At 43.0% G+C, this 21,062-nt stretch overlaps 2 protein-coding genes across 2 annotated transcripts; both read right to left on the minus strand.

The window, feature by feature from the left end:
* Positions 1-4,347: 4,347 nt before the first annotated feature.
* prnpb (prion protein b) lies at positions 4,348-6,966 on the minus strand. Its single transcript, XM_079270921.1, has 2 exons — positions 6,902-6,966; positions 4,348-6,253 (listed from the first exon to the last, which is right to left on the minus strand). The coding sequence occupies exon 2, from the start codon at positions 6,243-6,245 to the stop codon at positions 4,419-4,421; it is 1,827 nt and encodes a 608-aa protein (XP_079127047.1). The 5' UTR covers positions 6,246-6,253; positions 6,902-6,966; the 3' UTR covers positions 4,348-4,418.
* Positions 6,967-7,992: 1,026 nt separating this feature from the next.
* letm2 (leucine zipper-EF-hand containing transmembrane protein 2) lies at positions 7,993-20,510 on the minus strand. Its single transcript, XM_079270649.1, has 11 exons — positions 20,297-20,510; positions 19,515-19,583; positions 17,843-18,359; positions 16,174-16,317; positions 15,030-15,173; positions 14,234-14,437; positions 13,871-13,990; positions 13,091-13,210; positions 12,054-12,152; positions 11,145-11,213; positions 7,993-10,118 (listed from the first exon to the last, which is right to left on the minus strand). Exons 2-11 carry the CDS (start codon positions 19,559-19,561, stop codon positions 10,062-10,064), a joined length of 1,521 nt encoding a protein of 506 aa, XP_079126775.1. The 5' UTR covers positions 19,562-19,583; positions 20,297-20,510; the 3' UTR covers positions 7,993-10,061.
* Positions 20,511-21,062: the final 552 nt, after the last annotated feature.

A 21,062-nucleotide genomic window follows, 5' to 3' on the forward strand; every position in this document is an offset into this window, starting at 1 on the left:
CTTCAGCCTGCGGGGAGAGGAAAAGGGAGGAAACTGTGAGGAAAATGTGAAATAATAATTATACTTCGATTTATCATTGTACCCTAAAATAGTCTTGTCGTTGAGTTGCACATCACTCCAACGTTGACTTACAAGAGAGCATGCGCCCAACGCTGCAGTGTACTGGAAACAACCTCTCTATATTTTGGCTACCGTTTTGGACTTGTCTTCTGCTAACTTTAACGTCATCATGTTCACCTCATTGTAGTGACAGCCTCGCCATGTTTTTGCCTACCTCGTTCCCCACAGGGAACACAGAGCTGTGGGGCCACAAAATGAGGTTTCCAGGTCGGCTCTAAATAGCTCAGTGCTCTGTTACTGCAGGTGACGAGTGTCTCACGTTAGTGAGAAAGATCTCCTTATTACAAATCTGTATCCATGAACCACAAAGACACTACCCGGTTTTATGAAACACACCATGAGATTATAGAAACATGTCTATATCGTCAGAGGTCTTTTCCATCTTGTTTATATTGGAGAAGCTATCACTTCAATATATTTATAGGATTATTGTGGGCAATGATGCAAAACTGTAGTCATATTACATGAACATGATTTTCATCAACCTCTCTTGTATCCATCACAATATACTGTGTATCGATATCAAACTATAACATGAGGATTTTATTATTTTATTTAAACGTCCATCATCATTTCCCAGAGTCCATCACTCCTCGTAATGTCTGACACGTTTGGTATCTGTCGTCAGTACAGCAGCTCCTAGATGATTTCACAGTTTCAAACACGAGCATGTAGTTTAAGAATGGCTCGTGCAGTTTCAGTGTTGTGATGTCAAACAGTGGCAGCGAGTAAACTCGCGCTGTTTCCATAGCAACGCGAGCACCGTCTGTGGCTGATCTGCTGAATGTTGAAATCTCATCTCTAGGATGTGAGTCGTTGTGTGTCAAGCTCACTGCGATAAAATATTTTAAATTATTATCAATATGACGAGATCCGTATCTTGTCCTCATGAGATTCGGTTTTAATAATCGTGATCAATGAGAGTCTCATTAATAACCACGTGATACACGAGTGATAATGACGCGTCAGCGTTTTCCTTCAGTAAATCCAATCTGCTGTTATCGTTCATTTCGACCGTAATCTTAATTCATTTTCCCCACAGTTTTTGGGACATAGCATTTGGTATTTTTCGTGACTGAAAATAACGACTTGTCTCTGGATGTCGGTAGTATAAACCCGGTGTAGCTGCGACCGGACACAGCGTAGGACCTCAAGGTGTCGCGGTGGGGATGGTGCTGATGCACCAATAACCAGTAAACAATAATCTAGTCCGCTCCGGAGACCAGCTCCGATCAGAAGCGACCCGGACCGGGATTCTATCAGTGTTCACACCAGACCGCGTGTAGATAGAGCATCACTTTAATGTCAGCTGCTAATGATGACAATGTCCTTTATTCCAATACAACATGGCTTCAATCAACTATCGAGTCATTTAGCTACCACGCATTTTTTTATTACAGACAGAGATGGTGGCGTGAGGTAAACAACAACAACAATGTGTATTTTATTCCTCAGAGCAGCATTACATGCAGAGGCTGCAGTGTGTGTAGATAAAGGAGCAGCATTACCGTGATGGTGACCGTGTGGATTGGTCCGTGTTATTGAGCCTCAGCAGCGTCCCGGGTCGTCTCCTCCACTCGAGTGTTGATGTAGCGCGCGCTCACGCGCTTGAGTTAAGAAACTGGTTCAAGCCGCAGACGTCACGCGGTACGAGCTCCGCCAATGAACCATCGGTTTTTCAGCACAGAAAAAAATGTATTCAGACAATGTATTTCATCAAACCTAGATTGTAAAAATAGAAACATAAAACACTTGTATTTATTGATTTAAGATTGATTGCTGTCAGTGTTTTGATTCGCTGGCATTTTCTGTTTTTGTTCAATGTTTATAGCGCTGCTTGTCAAAAAACGAAAAAGGTCATAAAAAACGTAAACAAGCTCCGTTTGAACCCGGCTGTGAACAGTCTCTGGTGGGGTGTCTGTCCTGAACCGGTTCTGAACTGTCTCGTGCAAAGACACAGAAGACAGGGGCGAGGTTTCACCTGACACATTTCCCAGCATCCTCAAACCTGTGATGATGGCGAAAATCACCACACGGAAATGAGTAGTATGGAGCAAAACGTGGTGGTAAAATGTAATCAATTGTACAAATTAACTACATTTACTGTACTTTATTACAACTATAAAGTACTTTACATGCACATTTAATCCACTTATCCTGTACATTTCAGGACGCTTTGAACTCCACTTCCTTAATGTGAAAACAAAATATGTTGCATTGCAGATTGAAACTGCAGATATAAAACATTTTGAAATGTGATGCAAGGCAGTGCAGTACAAGAGAGTGTAAGATTCAGAGGAAACATTAAACTGCTGCTGGCATGTTATTGTATAAAAACAAGCCAAAACCTGAAAGGGAACATATAATGTGTTTTACTTGAGGTAAAAAGTGCTGATAATACCTCTGTACTTTTATGCAGGACGTGTACACGGGACATATTCACTGTGGTATTGTGGCATTGCCACTTTTATTTACATCAAAGATGTAAATGCTTCATGCTTTAATTAGCGATGACCCTCCGAAAAGGAAAACCCCCAGAGTCTCATTACACGATGCCAGTTTCATTCATTTTTAATGTACTCTGTAAAAAGAGACTCACTGACACGATGCAGACTAAACCTTTTAGCCACTTGCTGTTCAACTCAGAAGCTCTCAGCTGCTGCTGAGCAGCATTGTGTTTTAGTCTTAAAAGCAGAGTGCAAAGAATTTCAATAGAGGTAGCTGAGCTCGTGATGGTTGCTTCAGGTGCCAGAATACAGCTGACGCCAACTGCTAAGCCACCGAAAGTCCACCATTCAAAACTCTAATAATTAATAATAACGTAAGCCATAACCACCAGTTTCTATAAAATAAAAATCAGTCATGACGTTAAAAAAATCTCTTAATTCAGTTAATAATTCAGACCAACAAAGCCCATTAGTTATGTGTTTTGGTTATGGTGTCTTTATTGCAGTTATAATGCTACATTCTCATATGAATATATATTTTTACTCCTCTTATAAGCAACACAGGACAAAAGCAATATTTTCACAGATAAATTAAACCAAATTAACAGGATTTCACTTCCATTTGTACATCGAATGTCATAAGTAAATCAGAGGTCTTTAAGAGCATTTTACCAGAGAGGTTAGAGAGGCAACATATTGGATGGATTTATATAATATATATATATATATATATATTTTTTTTTTTACAATAATTATCCACCATACATACATATTTAGAAAACGTTTTAAGTCGGGTTCTGATTGAATTTCTTATATTTTAATAAACTGTTTAATTGTATGACCTCTATGAATTGATATAATCCATTACAATTACACTCAATGTAAAACCTCTCTGTCTGAATCACCAATATTATTCATCTTCTGATATGAACTATATTCTTATTATCTAATATAATCACTCGTTTCCGCTTTGGACTGTCCTTGAATCAGGCAGGACTGCACCATGAGTTAGAACAATTACTATTAGCACGTCCTCATTATAGCAGAGCTGTTGATTTGCTCAGATCATCACCATGACAGACACCATGTTCCAGCCTCAGGGTACAGACTAATCCCTGGACAGTTGGAACAAATAAAACAAGTCTGAGTCAACAGCTACAGTATGCTCGTGTCTCTGTGCTGTCCAGAGGGTCCAGTGGTGCTTTGAGCTGGATGCTAGTGTCAGCCTGCTAACATGCTCACAACGTTTAACATAATTAACATTCATTTAAGAAAAATGCATACATGAAAAGTTGTGGCTGGTCATCCGCGAAACTCTGATGTCTGAGTGCATGTGTAAGCAGCAAGAGAGGACCAAAGCCCCAAAGAAAAATGACACATTTTTGTGTTCTAGTCAATGCTTTACTCCTGTGCCAAAATAATGTAGTTTTTCAGTTGAAATATATTCATCTATTGGGCTTTTCCAAATAAATCTTAACACATGTGATTGTTTGAGATTAAATCCATGTATAGCATATATAGATATGTATGTATTTCTCCATGCCATCCCATGAATATTTCTCTAGATCTGCCACTGCCATGTTCACTATCTTAGCTGAGTGTGTTTCCATGCTAAAATTTGCAAGTTCAGTTGAGTCTGGAGATCACCAAAGTTCTCCATCATGGCAATCTACCCAAAGCTCGTCAAGATGTGTTTCTCTAAATCAAAACAAATTGGCCTCGTATTATTGGGATTCATCCAACTGCCACTTTCATCCAAAGAGCCACGCTGTGTACTTAATATCTTTAACACATTCTTTATTGTACACCTCATTTCCAAACACTCTCCATCACTTTAACTTGATGAAGGACTCAGCTCAGCAGCATTATGTTGCTATTCAGCAGCATCAGTGTAGAACTGGTGATCACAGCTATTAGACCTCCCAAACCCGTCTCCAGTCCCTGCACCCCACCGGTGGGGCTGGGCTCCGTCGTTTTCTTCAGGTACCTGTCAGAGTACACCATGTACAGCTCCACACATCTCCTGGCCTTCACCTGCTCGATCAGTGCCGGGTAGCCGATCTCCGCGATGCTGACTGTGTCACCATCATCATCAGTTTGTCTGAGAACCCGTGAAGCTGGAGGCACTGGGTCGGCTTTAGACTCATTTAGAGGGCCCGGAGTCGAAGGTGTGGAGGTCGAGGAGGTTTCTGCTGCAGTGCCGTTGCTCTTTGTTGTGTTGCTGCCGATGCCAGCGTCTGGGGCAGCGGAAGTAGTTGTGTTAGTTACAGGAGTACTTGTAGTTGTGGTGGTTGTAATTGTAGTTGTGGTAGCAGCAGCCGGGTCGTTGTTTGGCTTTGGGTTCTCTGCCGGCAGAAGGTCGGTCCTCGTCATGCAGGAGTCCATGTAGCTGTCGTAGCTTTGAGGGGGCTGGCTGTACCGGTAGTCTCTGCTGTAGTCGTTGGCATCGGTGGACTTGGTCCCATACCTCCTGTACATGTAGTGGTTGTAGTAATGCTCCTCCTGGGGGTTGTGGAAGCCGAAGGGAGGACGGGGGAACCTCCCTAACCCGTAGCCCAGGGCCATCCCTGCCATTGCCCCTCCAGCTGCTGCCATCACCGCGCCGCGTCCGAACCCTCTGGATCTGTCAGAGGGACGCATGCCCATTGCCTGAACCGAGTGGGAAAAGGGAGAGCCGCCACCAGCACCGTGGCCCCCATATCCATAGCTGCCCCCGTAGTGAGGGCTCAGGACTTTGTTGTTCGGGTTGTAGTTCATGTGTCCACCTGGATAACCTCCATAACCACCCTGACCACCATAACTGCCGTAACCTCCTCCGTATGGGGAGCCCTGTGCTGGGTAACCTCCAGCTGGGAATCCTGGTCTGACTCCCTGATTAGGGTAGCTTCCTTGATTTGGATAACCTCCTTGATTAGGGTAACCGCCTTGATTAGGGTAACCCACTGGTCGGCCTGGTTGCTGAGGGTAGCTTCCTTGATTAGGGTAACCCACTGGTCGGCCTGGTTGCTGAGGGTAGCTTCCTTGATTAGGGTAACCCACTGGTCGGCCTGGTTGCTGAGGGTAGCTTCCTTGATTAGGGTAACCGCCTTGATTAGGGTAACCCACTGGTCGGCCTGGTTGCTGAGGGTAGCTTCCTTGATTAGGGTAACCGCCTTGATTAGGGTAACCCACTGGTCGGCCTGGTTGCTGAGGGTAGCTTCCTTGATTAGGGTAACCCACTGGTCGGCCTGGTTGCTGAGGGTAGCTTCCTTGATTAGGGTAACCCACTGGTCGGCCTGGTTGCTGAGGGTAGCTTCCTTGATTAGGGTAACCGCCTTGATTAGGGTAACCCACTGGTCGGCCTGGTTGCTGAGGGTAGCTTCCTTGATTTGGATAACCTCCTTGATTAGGGTAACCTCCTTGATTTGGGTAGCTTCCTTGATTAGGGTAACCTCCTTGATTAGGGTGACCCACTGGTCGGCCTGGTTGCTGAGGCTGGCCTCCCTGGTTGAACTGTTCAGGTTGTTTAGGTTGTTTGAGGGTTCCACCCTTGGACTTCCTGTCCAGACTATCTGTTTTGGGGGTCTTCTTAAAGAGACTTATTTTCCCACCAAATCCTCCTGTTTTCTTGGCCAACGAAACATTCATATGACCCAAAAGAAGGGACAGACACAACAGATGTGCTACAGTCAGCTTCATCTTTTGAGCTGCAGAGAGGAAACATAAAGAGAACAAGAGGTAGCGAAAGTAGAAGGAGAAACGTTAGATTGTATTATTTAAAATGTAGGAAGTCTTCCTGTTGAGCACACAGCATATTATCTACATTAAAATAGAATACATTAAAACATCACATGGCAACGTTTCTGTTTGGAGAGGATATATTGACCTAAATCATGTTCACCACACTCTATTTCATTATTTACACTCACATCAACAACCTTGAAGTGTTTTTGCACGTGTCACTTATTCCATAGCAGGTGTTTTCTGTCTTTTTCCGTCATTGTACCACAAACGTAACGAGAACAGTAAGTCAATATTTGCATTAGAGGACTAAACGTTGTGTATCAGGTGTGACCAGCGCCGGGTTTTTATTCTATTTCATTTGATGGTCATGGGCGCTGAACACATTATGTTGTTGTGCACCTGTTAGCTTGTTGTCCTTTAATAGACATGAAGCAACACGACCAGCTGCCAGCCTTAAAATAGTACAAGGAGGCGGCTAAGTGTTGCTCTTCACGCTTGTTTTTAATTATATAATGTTGTTTACTGGAAAACACCAGCTGTAGAAAAAGTTCCAAGACAACTCTTAACTGAAAAACTGCATATTCTTGACAACGTGGACACATAACACTGACCTTGTCACGGCACTCCTCTCCACCGACGTCTCTCTCTTTAAGAGACGGTGCCTCTTGAACTTTCCGTATGACCCTCCTCCTCCTCCTCCTCCTCCTTCTTCTTCCTTTGAGGGTAACATATTTTTAAACCCCTTGACCATAAACGGTAATCTATATTTTTTAAATGGAAAAATTGTGTTTAGCTGACAGCGAGTACACCGACAGAGTAAGTTAATTGTTGGTCGTGAAGGTAAACGTGCATTTTATCAAATTAGTATTTCAATTTGACATAATTTGCTTTAGCCTTACTTTACCTTGCGTGACGGACTTGTTTGTTGACACGTTACTTCGTGTTATGTGTGTCAAAGTCGGACATTTTGAGTTTTGGGGGTAAAAGTAACTACGAGATTGAGAGTTGTATTTACTAACTTTTCATATTCCAGGGATTTGAACGCAACACAGGTGATGGTGTGAATTAAAGGGTCATTTCACACTTGAGATGTCTGTCTCTGAAATGTCTCGTTCCAACTTTTATTCTAATACAATAGAGGTGAATATTTGTTTATTATTCATTTGTTTGTTAAATCAAAAGCAGAAAACATAACTAAATGAGTTACAGCGTATGGTTAATGTCTGCCTGTTGTCCCTGGCCACATGTTAAAAGAAGCAGCCCAAAATTACACGACACATCTTACAACATGAAAGTATTTCTTACAACATAATAGACATTAGCGGCATGTAACTAAGTCGGCTACATTAACTGAAGTTACTGTACTTTGAGTATTTCCATTATATTTTGATATGTAGACGTTATCGACTCTCCTGTGACTGCAGGTGTAGACATGGATTCTTGTGCAGATGGTGCCACCTGCTGGTCATAATAAGAAATACATTTAAAAATCCTGACGCGAGTCTTTCTGTGAACACAGGTACCCACGTGACCTTAATATGTGGCCAAAAAAACATGGACAAAATCATTAAGCAGGTCTAGCAAAGCAATAAACTACATGTGGAGTTTACAGTAGTTTCCTAGTGATAATCCAAATAAATTGGACTTCATCTGTATTGTCGACAAAGAGAGATAGGACACTGTCTGCAAAGGGTTTAATGATTTTAATTGTGTGAATTTGTTTTTCCATCACACACACACACACACTCACTTGCCCCAGTCAAGTGATGCATACATTCAATGCAGGGAAAGATGGAACTGGACAGCAGTGCATTATTTTAAACTAAAAGAAATGATCCTTAAAGACAGAGGACACATCCTGATGGCATTGATGTACCATCTGAGACGGCAGTAGGTTTCCACACAGGCGTTGTGTTGTTAACACAATATCATAAAAGAGGTGACGCAGGGAAGACCATCTAGGACAAGATGTAATATCTGTGGCTGAATGTAATCGTGGATGCAGAATAATTCATAGAACTGGGACAGAAATTATTTTTCAGCTTCAGGGTCTCAGAGGCACAGCAGAAATGTAGGCGGTACAACTCATCAACGTCAGAAACTCCAAAAAAAAGTCTGAGCAGCGTCAGTGTTGTTAAACAGCACCGACCCCTTTGTTTACAAAAATAAATGTTCATGTTTTATGACTGCGCACTTTTTGTTGCAATATGGCAGCAGGTTACAAACCAGATATGATAAAGCAAATACTGTAATTCATTTAATTTATTTGTGCAGAGCTGATTGAAAAGGTGATTGCTTTTTCATCACTATCAACAGTTGATTATAAGGAAATTATAAATTTGGATTGAATATGGAAGGAAAAAAGGAGACATTCCACTAAAAGGAAAACTTTTAACTGGGAGGTGACTGTTCAATCAAAAACTGACAATGGTACAATATAGAAACTCTGATGAAAAATGCAAACACAAACACAGCGCCCTTTAACTTTAGGCACATATGTAAAAACCAATAATATAAATCTTCATTTGCAAGCTTTTTTTTTTGTTTGTTAAAAAAAATATCCTTTCACTTATTGCATCCGCTTGTGGGATGTGTCGATGGATAAATAGCAAGGAGGAAATAAATGTGTGGAGACAGAAAGTTACTCCAACAATATCACAATGTATAAAGAGGGGTGAGAAATGTTAAGCACTGCCAAACACACACACACACACCCCTGTATTTATGCAGCACATGATGATGTGGTAAACCTTCTGATTACAGCGCTCGGGGTCTTAATGCAGTCGGATAGCTGGGAGAATCAATGCTTTACATGTCTTCTGGAGCTACAATGCCAAATAAAACATGCATCTCAGTTGTGGCTTGAGGATTTAAGCTGCTCCCCCATATTAATAATATATCTCTGTGGACGTCATCAAGTTTTTATTTTCAGTTTAAAGAAATCTTAGTATCATAGTGTTAATAAAAGTCAATACATATACTGTATTTGCAAATAAAATCACTTTTTTTTACAGAATGTTTGTTTAGTGGTTTACCAGTGGAGGCGGTCTGCACGTTACCACGGTCACCTTTTAGGAGTGACCTCTCTCTTTAATAATACACCAGTCTTCATTTGTTAAATGCAGCAGCAAGCAGCTACGCTACGTCACCCTGTTCGGGTGGGGGGGGGGGGGGGGGGGGGGGAGCTACTGAACCAAAAAGTTCGGTAACATCTCAAAAAAAAAAAAGACTTCTCTCATAAAACCCCAAAGAGGAGCGACAAAGGTATCCAGATAAAAACAAAAGTAAAACTGCAGAGAGAGATGAGCGTTTGCCTTTGCACAGCAAAATGTACAGAGCTGCTGCTGCTGCAAGACGGAGACGCAAATATACAGGATATTTACAAATGTACAGGAGGAGGAGGAGACCGTCACTGTGAGGGGACTCTCCCGTCAGACAGACAGTTGACCTGGCTCTGCCGTGGGCGGTTTGGGCGTCAATTCCAGGACGTCGGGTCCAAAGTTATCGGGCCATTCAATGGTCTGCCAGTCCGGCGAGCCGTTGGAGAACGCAGTGCACAAATGTGAAAGCAAGAGGGTTTGGCGGTGCGAAGACAAACCTGCGGCGACAACAGGGGAGAGGCAGCAGACCTTCCTGTGGGTGTGGACAGAGAGAGGGACGAGCAGAGGACAGGACTCCTAGATGCCATCTGACCACCGCGCCCCCCCCCCCCCCCCCGCCACCCTGAGGACACAGAGCTGAGTCACTCCTCTCTCCAGTCCAGAGTCCACTTTACACACCATTGGCACTCATCTTGCTCTTCTGGGACACCTCTGTTGCTGCTTTAGCCTGCGGAGGAGGTCGCAGAGGTCAGTACAACTGCAATACTCAGTTTTCCCGCATTAATAACATTTAATCGTATTCGTCTTTTTAATGTGTATAGCATTTAGCCGTTAGTGGATCAGCCATTAGGTGACAGGAATCATGGGATATAGGATGTGACGGTCCCCAGCCAGACATGCTCCGTGGTCCTCACATGGTCACGTGGTCAGCGTGAGACACAAAGACTTTCCATCCAGTACTGATTATTACCGTACATTCACTGATGTATAATGACATGATGAAGCACAGCCTCAATAACAAGAAGAGTAAAGTCAACAGCAGGTGAATAGAATTACAAAAGTTTGCGCTACACCGACAGAGCTCAGTGCCTACATTCCTCTCTCAATGAGCATGAAAGCAAACCTGCATGTCTATCAGCAGTTAACTTGACTGAAACTGAAATTATGTTTCAGCGTCCTTAAAATGTGATTTATTTGACCCATGTTAGAATAGGGAAATAATAGCACCACCACCCTGAATGATACATGTGTGTTTAGGAATGTGTTAACGGATGGTTAAATGGTACAGACATTTAAACAGCAGTTGTGTGAACACACTAACCCAGTCGTGTTAAAACAGAGACAGAAAAGTGTCAGATCGAGTGTGTGAGAGAGAGACGTGGTGTCTCTTTAAGTGACTGGCTGGTTTAAAAAAGAATCTGTTAAGAGTGTGCGTGGCAGCTCTATATTTATCAGCTATTTTTAAACATCACACAGATGTTAAGATGTTCAGTTCCAATTCAGCCAGTAGCTGTTTTTGTATTTGAGATTGTCAAACCACTCGTCATTACTTCTATATGTCTAAACTGAACAGATTCCCTTCAAGTCTCGACTGTATTCAAGCACTTTCTGGAACTGTAGAGATTAGCATGTCGTGTGAGAACGATCAAAGCCAGGAGGAACTAACTGGATTATGAAACCCCGGGTTGCATAACGTCTCATACTGGTTTCTGTGGATTCCACAGGTCCAAGTACGGTAACAACGGGTGCTCACCTGAAGGACTTCGGCAGGAGTCAGAGGTTTGTCCGACACAATCGGAGCCTTGTCTCTCATCTCCTCCACCTACGACAGACGGATTAATAAAAACATTTATAAGATGAGGGCTACTGCAGGATTTTAAGGTTCTTCTGTACAACCGATGCTCTACAAATGCTGCATTCTGTGCAAAACTCAGATGAGCGACTTGTCACTTAAACGAGAATAGCTGGTCCACCTTAAAGGTCGCTCCACCTTAAGTAAAGTAAATCTGCACCTACAAACACGCCTTCAGCAACTGGACAAATACTGTGAAGATCAGTGACTTTAAGAAACTGTACATTTTTCTTCTTGTTTTGTAATCATCTCCTCCAGGGGGATCATGGGCTCGGTCTGTCCACGACTAGTCTGTTCTGCTGCAGCACACTGCATAATATTTGGGTGGCCAGTTATGGCTGCATGGTCAAGGACTTCCCGTAGTTACAGTGACGCAAACCTTCTGTTTTATAATGTCATTGATGGCAACTCTGGAATTGGCATCCTGCTGTGTGGGGTGGATGCAACTCCAGCCCCCGGCTGGTCGGGGATGCTCGTGATAACACAGTTGTGTGCACGCCATCTGTGGCGATTTGAACTAAACAGCGCTTTACAGGTTCTGTTTAGACAGGGAGTTAGCCAATTGTAGGTTGTGTTAACTCAATCACACAACATATACTGGTGGTCGTTGCAGAGACACCTGGTGGAGACCTTTGTAGTTCTACTTGTAGCTTGTGGGAGTGTCTTGGTATTTGTAAATATCCCAGGACTGGACGATAGTGAGATGCAGTACCACAAGTACACCTATTGTTTAAACAGAAATCTATTCTACAGCGTTGACCTTATTTCCTCTCGGTCATCAATACATCTGATCTTATCTGTTTTACTGACCGGTCTGTCTTTGATGATGAGAGCAGGGTCCGCCAACATGTCCGCGCTGACTGAGGTGGTGTTTGCTCCCGTGTTCTGCGCTGGAGGGGGAGTAGATTTCTGCAGAAAACAACAAACATCCGATAAGATGAACACATTGCACAAGTGACTGCATGCTCTGGGATGTTGTTCGACGGCTGTGTTAAAGTCCTTTAAGTAGGAGATGTCTGGTGTCCAGCAGCTCAACATTTGCATATTCATCGATACTGGATATTTAAATAAGGGGGAATGAGTAGATCGAAAGAAAGTTCATCAGAAAAGAGTTTAAATTATTTTTCAGAAGCAACATTTTTTTTACATTTTCTTTGGTCATATATGGTGGCAAATAAAAAGTCTCTGCGTTTCGGACGGTTGGTGAGACAAAGCAGTTTGAAGACGCCTCTTCTGGGTCGAGGAAGTTGAGATGGCCGTTTAACCGTGCTTTTTTTAATATTTCACTCGTGCAGAGCAGAGTTTGGAGCTGCTGAAGAGTGAAGAGTTTGGTTCTAATGTTAGTAAATCAAGCAGCGAAGGTTAACTCCAAAGGCCCGCTGCCTACGGACGACATGCTCCACACCGTCTGCAGAGCCCTGCCGCCGCTGCTCGCTTGTTTATTCAAAATGTATTAATATTGTGTCGCGAGATACAAATTGGACAAAAGTCATCCCTGCACTCCCTTCGGGTCCCCAGCAACACACCCACCAAGTGTGAAGTAGATCGAATGAACGCTTCTTATATGCAAAGGACACACATACAGAGAGAAAATGTCTAAATAGATTGATTTTAGATTTGGTAGACGAAACAATTACTCAGTAAATTAATATGATCGTTAGTTGGAGCCCAGGCACCAGAAACATAAAGAGTTATGAAACACCTGGTGCTTTCCATAAGCAGAGCAAACACTGAACGGTACCAAAGGTCAGGGACCTGCACGCTAGCGATTTACCAGCATGAATGTTAAGCTTTCTCTAATCTGCACATTCAAGTGAACATGCACTAAGATGTGAAGGAGGCCGAACCTCTAGCTTGGGAACAGGCGGGATGACTGGAGGTTTTGGTTTGACATCCGTCAGGTACATGGCTCTGGAGAGCAGCAGCAGCGACGGAGGAACGTTCTCCTTCAGGTGCAGGTCCAGCCACTAGATGAGAGGAACATTTATTATTTAGGGAACAAATGACAATACATAGAAAGCATCACTCTTTCATTATTAGTCAGTTCTGCATGAACAAAAAAACGCTATTTGCACCTTTTTGTTTTGTTGTTGAACACCAAACTTATGCTGTGTGTGTGTGTGTGTGTGTGTGTGTGTGTGTGTGTGTGTGTGTGTGTGTGTGTGTGTGTGCGTGTATACTAAACACAAAGCAAATGTTACATCGTGCTCGACGCCCCAAGAACCCAAAACAAACAGATTTTTCTGTAATTGAATCCCCACAAACGGATAAGAAGGATGCTGAAATAACTACATAATAATGCCAACATGTAAAAAGTCTGAATTCATAGTTTGTCAGGTCTGGCTGCAAGATGACAAGCAAACCACATTTAAAATGCTTGTTTTCTGAATAGAGTTTGGATCGATTCGTGCTATGCTTTGCTAACATCCTCTATCCACCATCAAAATAGCAACATCTAGGCATGAATACGGCAGCAGTGTTATTGTTGAAACCATAGACAGTCTATGGTTCATACACATACATGCATCCCCTGGGGATGTTAATCTGGGGAAATCATACAATTGTAAAACCAGTATTAAGTGTTCATCAACAAAGTAAAGCTACAAACCCAGCGCTGCTTTGCTCACCTGCTGTATTTGCTGATGGAGCCGCTCGGTGGTGAGACCCAGAGACCTCATCCCTCGACTGCGGCACGCGGCCTGTAATTCTGACACACTCATAGCTGCCACACCCTCCGCTGCAATCATCTGTGAAGAGACGGAGAGGGAAGTCCAACACTGTTGCACAAGCTTTGGAAAAAGTTACACACTAAGAGGGACAGGAAGAACTCGATCTGAAACCTTCCAGTGGTTTTACCTAAAAAATATGTCTTTGTTCGCTACGATATAAAAGTCAATTAGCAGAGTCTTAAAAAAAAAAAAAGAAGTAACATCACGCCGACAGTCCCTTAAAACAGTAAAATACCGCCACGTCCTGGTCCTCCATCTCACCTCATCGTCTGACTTGATGGTTCGGAGCTGCATCATCAGCTGGAAACGCAGCAAGTTGTTTGTGCCGATGGGCTGTAGCTCCAGCAGTTTACACAGAGCCACCAGCTGGGGCCGCTCCAGGTGCTCCAGCGTCAGCTCGTCCTCGAACAGCTTCGAAAACCGGACGATGTCCTTCGTGGTGGGCTGCTCGCCTGTGCCCCGGACCTGACGAGGACACACAGAGTCACTGGGGCGGAACCAGGCGGAGCAAATACTGTCCAGACAAGCCGTGTCAGCAGTTTCAGAACACGTTAATTGGACAATTACAGCATCTCAGGGAGGAACGCACTATTTTATTAACACTACATTCAAAACTGTGGGAGTCGCTCTGCTCCATTACTTTCAAAGCACGGCTGCGTCCGCAAAGTGGCGATCAAATGCGATTTAAAACAGGGGAAAGAGATGGATTCAAGCTGACGTCAAGCTCTTGCTGCGCTGTTGAATCACATAGTTCATTGTAATTAAATACCGCTAAAATCCACCTGTCGTCTGCGTTTGTCCACATCTATCAAAACAGAAAGAAAGTGGTTAAGTAGTAAAAGCCCGCCTCTTGCTTGATTTAAGTATTTAAATTATTTGAGCGTCTAGATTCCCATTAATAATCTAAACTATGGCTCAGTTTGATTCCTGAACATTAATAACGAGCAGCGTTGAAAAGAAAACAGGCTCCTCCCATCAAGGGGTCTTGACGTGAGCCGTGTATGGACGTGCTGCCACTGATGCACTGAAGATGTTGAAGTGTTATCTTGTAGTTTACCTTCTGAACGTATGTGGAGAAGCGCTGCGTCTCGTCTTCCGTTTGAGCTTTGGCTTTATTCTGGCGAGCCATCTCAGCGATGGTCTCTTGGAGGAACTTGGCCAGCTCCAGCTTTGCCGCCAGACCTTTCTTCTGCTTCTCCTCCTGCATGAAGGAGGGAGAGACAGGTTAGTTTGAACCAAACTATACTTCATGTGCAGCTGTAGACTGATCGGCACAGAACACTGTGTTGATTACAGGTTCTCTACAGTTAAACATCACAGAAAGCTTTTCACTGAGTAGTTGGATTAATAAAAGATGCAGCCATTGGCTCGAGTACAAAAAGCTGACTTTACAAACTATTTTGAACACGGGTTGCCTGTTCGGGTCTTTACTTCTTTGCGTTTTCCTTATTTCCTGATAATGTTTTCCAGAATATTATTATTAACCCTGCTTTCAAAAGCACCCTATTTTCTCTTGTGCTAAAATAGCGATGATGTCCCTCCTAATAATAATAATAATAATAATAATAATGATAATAATAATAGAGAAAAAAAGATTTTTACAATTCACAGAAGGTATTATCTATCTGTAACTGTTTGAACCGTTACAGCATTTTCACCTAGTACAATGTAGATAAAAAAAAACGTACATAGTATTGTACTTACACCAACATAGTTTTGACTCTATCATAGATCATACGTTTGTCTCTCAGAACTCCCGTTTTGTGCTGTTTACTGTTATTGTTTTGATGTTCAGTCACATTTTTAAATGCCGGACACACCTGCACCGCCCAGGAGCACGAGAGCGTTTCAGTGAATCACTCAACCGTGCTCCAGAACCACCAGCAACACCAGAGGACAGGCCAAGTACAGACACCTGCTGCTTTCCTTTTACAGGAGAGCAGAAGCTAACAAAAGGAATGTGGTGTCCTTATAGTTACAGGAACAATAGCTTTAAAAAAAGGATGCAGAACACATGTATGTTACAGCTCCTCAAGTAAATGAAGATTAGATAAAGTCTGCTGCCGGAGTTACCTGAGGCTCTTAGTTCAGCAGACATATCCGAGCAGTTATATAATTACAATGAACCCTTTGGCGAGGTCATGCAGGCGGCAGGGTGTGTGTGTGTGTGTGTGTGTGTGTGTGTGTACATGAACACATGCCTTTTTAGACTCTGTCTCGAAGGTAGAGGGCAACATCTCCGGGAAGAGCTTGAGGAAGACGGGAAGGAGGAACTCCATGAAAGGAATGATGATGAACAACGTGAAGGGCACCAGGCGGAACAGGTCAGCGCAGGTCCGCAACAGCTGGAAACACAAGAGACGAAAAACAAGGTCAACGCGGGGAAATGTGGACGGCGACATGAGCATCGCCGCGACGCAGTCGTCTTCGGAGGAGTTCTGCATGTAAGATCCATTACACGTGCGCCGTGGCTCTGCAGAAATATAGTTTTACCACTGTGCACAACTCGGGACCCTGAGGGTGCATATATGAGGCTGCATATATTGTCTTGGGGGATATGGGATTTTAATTGGGATTAAAGACTTTGAATAATCATCTTGCACGTGTTTCTGCGTCTGGCGTCGCTTTGAAATAATCAAACCTTTACGCTTTTTTTTATAGAAATTTACAAAAGAGTGTGAACATTTTATTTTAAATATTTAAACGTGAAAGACAATGTATTGAGTAGCTACGTCTCCTCTATTCAAACAACGGACCATCGGAGCATCTTAAGTTTGACACTATTATCTTATCATTAATATCACAACTCATTTATATAACATTAACTCCTCTTATTGAGCGCAGAGCAACGTTTCGGTGACATGTCGCATAGTCTAGAGATTATTTTAATAACATCTTCGTTCTGATAAAAAGTTGAGATCGCCTTAATATCGACGTAGGAAATACCAGTCGGCGATGTACGATCCGATCACCAATCGGCACAAACCAAATATTGTGTGCACCAATCAGTCAGCAAGACATGCAGCAATAGATGCTTTTAGCTTCAATGAAATGTGAAGTTAAGGTAAAATACTGCAGACAGTGAAAATGGTTCAATGTCATGTGTTTGTGCAGCACACAGCTCAACCCTCCATATCACAAAGCAAATAGTCTGTAACACAGTTCTTAACAAAACACAGCAGACTGTACAGACCAACACCAGAACTGAATGTCTCAGATTAAACCTATTTCAGGATTATTAAGGAGTTGTAATAGTGTATTTGAAGTATTGTGACTTAAAATACACTATTACAACTCTGAATGATTATTTACAGGAATGCCTGTCTCACCGCTGCACCACACGGCTGCATACCTGCTGTTGCTCACGCGAGTTACGACTTCGGGAACACACTGTACACATTAATATTTGACATGCTACGGTGTGATACATTCAACTGAACCCTCAGGCCATAAAATATACCTCTCGCTGACAACAACCCAGAGGAAGAACCGGGACGACTGCTCCTGGAGTCTTTTGGTCAAGATTAAAAAAAAGACACCAGAGAATTGTAAAGGAAACAACACAGACAGTGCTGCTGTGATCAAAGGGCAACAGAGGAGGATCCGTGCAGAAGGCCGGGCCAAGACAAAGAACACCTAAGTCCTAAACTTGGGAAACAGATGTGGGAAGTCTGAATTATAATATCTCATGAGCATAAAGATCTCCATGAGCTCAATTACTTTCAGGTGCATTACCAATAGAAACTAGGAGGTTTAATGGTGTACCTGACACGAAAAAGCCTTTGTTTTTCCTAAATGTCGTTTATTAACTGATGACACTTTTGAGTAGAGCATCCTATGCTTCTGATGAGTCGATGAAGCTTCTCTTACCCTTCTCCTCTCCCTGCGTGTGAGCAGTTGTCCGTGCAGCAGCCTCCACACCATCCTGCCCGCGATCGTGATGTCGATGCCGAGCAACCGGAAGCCGTTGTAGTAGTGCTTCAACTCATCCACAATCTTCTGATACAGAGACTTTTTCACGACTGCCCTCTCCTGCACCGGAGGGACGGCGGCCATTGTGGCGGTGCTGGCGGACGTCGGAGTGGCTGCCGACGGAGGCTGGGACTTTTTAGCTTCCGGCGAAGCATCCTGGGCGGCGGCTGGGGAAGTTTTAGTGTCCTCCTGCTTTACTTCTTGGAGCCAAACGCCCGAGCTGTGCAGAGAGCGGGCGAGCAGAGCCGGGTTGTGGCCGCGGCCGATGGCGTGGCCTCGGTAAGAGTGGGGGGAGCCGTAGCGGGAGTGCCCGAGTGTGAGCGGGTACGAGACCTGGCGAGGAGGGTCTACGTGGAGATAGGCTTTGGAAGACAGAGAGGAGCAGCTGTTCCTCTTGGTTAACAAATAGGATCCCCTGTTGACCGCAACAACAGAGACTGGTTAATTGTTACATAATATTATGCATTTTAAAAAGCAAAGAAATAATACAATAGAGCTCAAACATGTATTTAAAATACACAACTACAATTTGGAAAATTCATTAATTCAGATGATAGAGCTGCAACAATTACTAGATGACAAATACTTAAATTGGGGTATATTTTAATCGTTAATTTCAGTCTTCTTCTTCCCAGCCTTTGTTGGTGCATGGCTACGTCTCTTGGAGATTTACTACCACCAGTAGATCAGTTTTACTACCACCAGTAGATCAGTTTTACTACCACCAGTAGATCAGTTTTACTACCACCAGTAGATCAGTGGAATAGTGTGAAATGTGTCCCTTATACGTGTGGAAAATACAAACAAAGTGAACGGCTCCACAGCACTACTATAAAAACGTCAAAAACTCCACATCGGAACCGTTAATGGGACACAAATGTGTCCAAAGGTTGAGCAATATGGATAGAAGTCTTCCATCATGTACATTGATAAGTAACAGAGGAGGGAAACGTTTCGGTAAAAAAAAACACATTTACTACAGATAAAATAACAACATAGGAATGGCTGATCAAATAACTGTAAATGCAAAAATGTTGATGCCACGGTGGCTTTATTGATCTAGAGATATTAAAAGCAGAGCTAACTTCGTATACGTGGTATGGTTAAGTTGACAGTTGACAAATTGGTAGATCTTCTCATGCTATATATTGCCATGTTGCCAAACCCTGATGTACAACTGAGTTACATTGTGCACCAATCTGATAACTAAAGTTGCAGGGGGTCATGAGAAGTTAGGGTAGTGACAGTGACACAAAGCTGGCCTATCAGCTGCCAGTTTGTGATCTTGCATCATCAGTGGAAGCCACAGCAGTGTGTTTATCTCACGTGTGTCATGAGACACATTGAATAGACTTCTCTGCAGCAGACAGTAGGTAAACAAAGACAGCTTGTGACTCTCCTCAGACACAACAGAGAGTGTAACAGCTTGTAGATACTGTCGTTGAACTTTGTGAAGAGAACCAGTTCTGCGTTTTGTAAATCAATTCGTAACTCAGCCTGCTTTGCATTTCTGGAGTTCGTATTTTACTAACTTACAGAATGTAAATGTAGCCACGTGCAGCTTACTTACCGTGATCTTGTGACTGCAAGGAGCACCTGGTGACTAAAGACTGCCATTGCAGGGGCAGGTTACAGTACTCTGTTGAAGCACACAGGAGACAGACAGAGAGTAATGTTAGGTGTCTGGTTGCAACTCACTCAAAAGGTGTAGTAACAGGCAAACATTGAAAAATACAACGAGCATAACACGAGCAACATCTGTCAGATCACACACACACACACCTGCCACAGGGAACACATGACAGATATTATGCTGTGCAAGCGAGCGAACTATGAATGAAATAATATGACTGAGCTAACATTAGCATGAGCGCAACCGGACAGCAGGTTAGCTCAATATTATGGAACAACAACATCGGTCGCTGCTTAGCTGACAGATATCAACCCGGTCACTGTAACGCCAACAGATTAATCCACCAATACTCTTAATGGATCTTATATATTTGAAAATAACCTCACATGAGTTACGGACCGTGCTTACTGCCTAACATCAGTTTGAGTGTTACAGCGTCTGTTGTGCTAAATGGACGTAACGTTTACATAATGATAAACTCTGGAGGAAATCCTCAACCATTTGATAATGTACCACTGATGTTAGCTAAGGTGACTGGTGTACAACCCACATATCTAAAAAAAAAAAACCTTTGACAGTTGCCAGTACGGTAAGATTCACATTAGCATCGTGCTAGCAGATTCAACCATTAACGCTAGCTAGGACACCTCGGCTATCCTATCACGTTAGCTTGCTGCTGGCTAAGCTAATGGCAGTCGGCGGATGACGAGCTCACTAACCTCCAGCGTCAATGACGGAGCTATGGCTGCCGCTGTTGAATAGGCGTTGTAAGGCTTCTCTGTGAGACTTGAATAAGAATAATCCATCCACAAAAATCGGTCGAGGTAAACGGGAGTGACGAAAGTAACGGCTGATGAGCTGATAAACCCATTTACGATGGGTTTACACTTCTAAAGTCGTCGTGTTTCGGCTGCTTGTTGTCCCCTCGTCATGTACAGCCTTCCCAGGCAGCTGCACTGAAAGGTCACACTACATGCGTGAATGTTGTGTGCGGTCCCACCGAAGATCGCCTATGTTGTTGAAAGATGAATTACTCTGTGGTTAAACATAATAACGTCCCAGTTGTTATTTCGACTCAGACCTTCTTAAAATCAGATTGTATCATTGGAAAATCAATCAGAAATATTAGAAATGATACCTTTAAGCTTGACAGAATTGTAATTCTCATAATTTTCCTCCTTTTATGGCAAAATGTTTGAGTTGGAAAGGACACACCTCTATTGATTGTGGTTTAAATGTGGTTGTTGTAGCTTTACAAGTCCTGAAATAAGAACAGATGCGTATATAAAGTGACATAAATAAATACTAGGAGGTACATAAACTACAATAAAATAAAAATAGAAACTACACAACAGCATTTGGAGACAAACACATGGTAAAGTGAGTGGTGCTAATAAAGTGACAGTGGCGTGATTAATATTAGCAGGGTCAAGTCTATGAAATCAGTGTCTGTATCAATATAAAAGAAAATAGCGAGTACAGTAT

This window comes from Melanostigma gelatinosum, assembly GCF_949748355.1.
Source record: "Melanostigma gelatinosum genome assembly, chromosome: 6".
Taxonomy (NCBI): Eukaryota; Metazoa; Chordata; class Actinopteri; order Perciformes; family Zoarcidae; genus Melanostigma; species Melanostigma gelatinosum.

Excerpts from the sequence above, each read along its gene's own strand:
- prnpb (XM_079270921.1), bottom strand. The coding sequence starts at position 6,245 with ATGAAGCTGACTGTAGCACATCTGTTGTGTCTGTCCCTTCTTTTGGGT.
- letm2 (XM_079270649.1), bottom strand. The coding sequence starts at position 19,561 with ATGGCAGTCTTTAGTCACCAGGTGCTCCTTGCAGTCACAAGATCACG. Across the intron at positions 13,991-14,233 it reads CCATCAAGTCAGACGATGAG|ATGATTGCAGCGGAGGGTGT; the intron begins GTGAGATGGAGG and ends GTCTCTTCACAG. Across the intron at positions 10,119-11,144 it reads CTCCTGCCGAAGTCCTTCAG|GCTAAAGCAGCAACAGAGGT; the intron begins GTGAGCACCCGT and ends CCTCCTCCGCAG.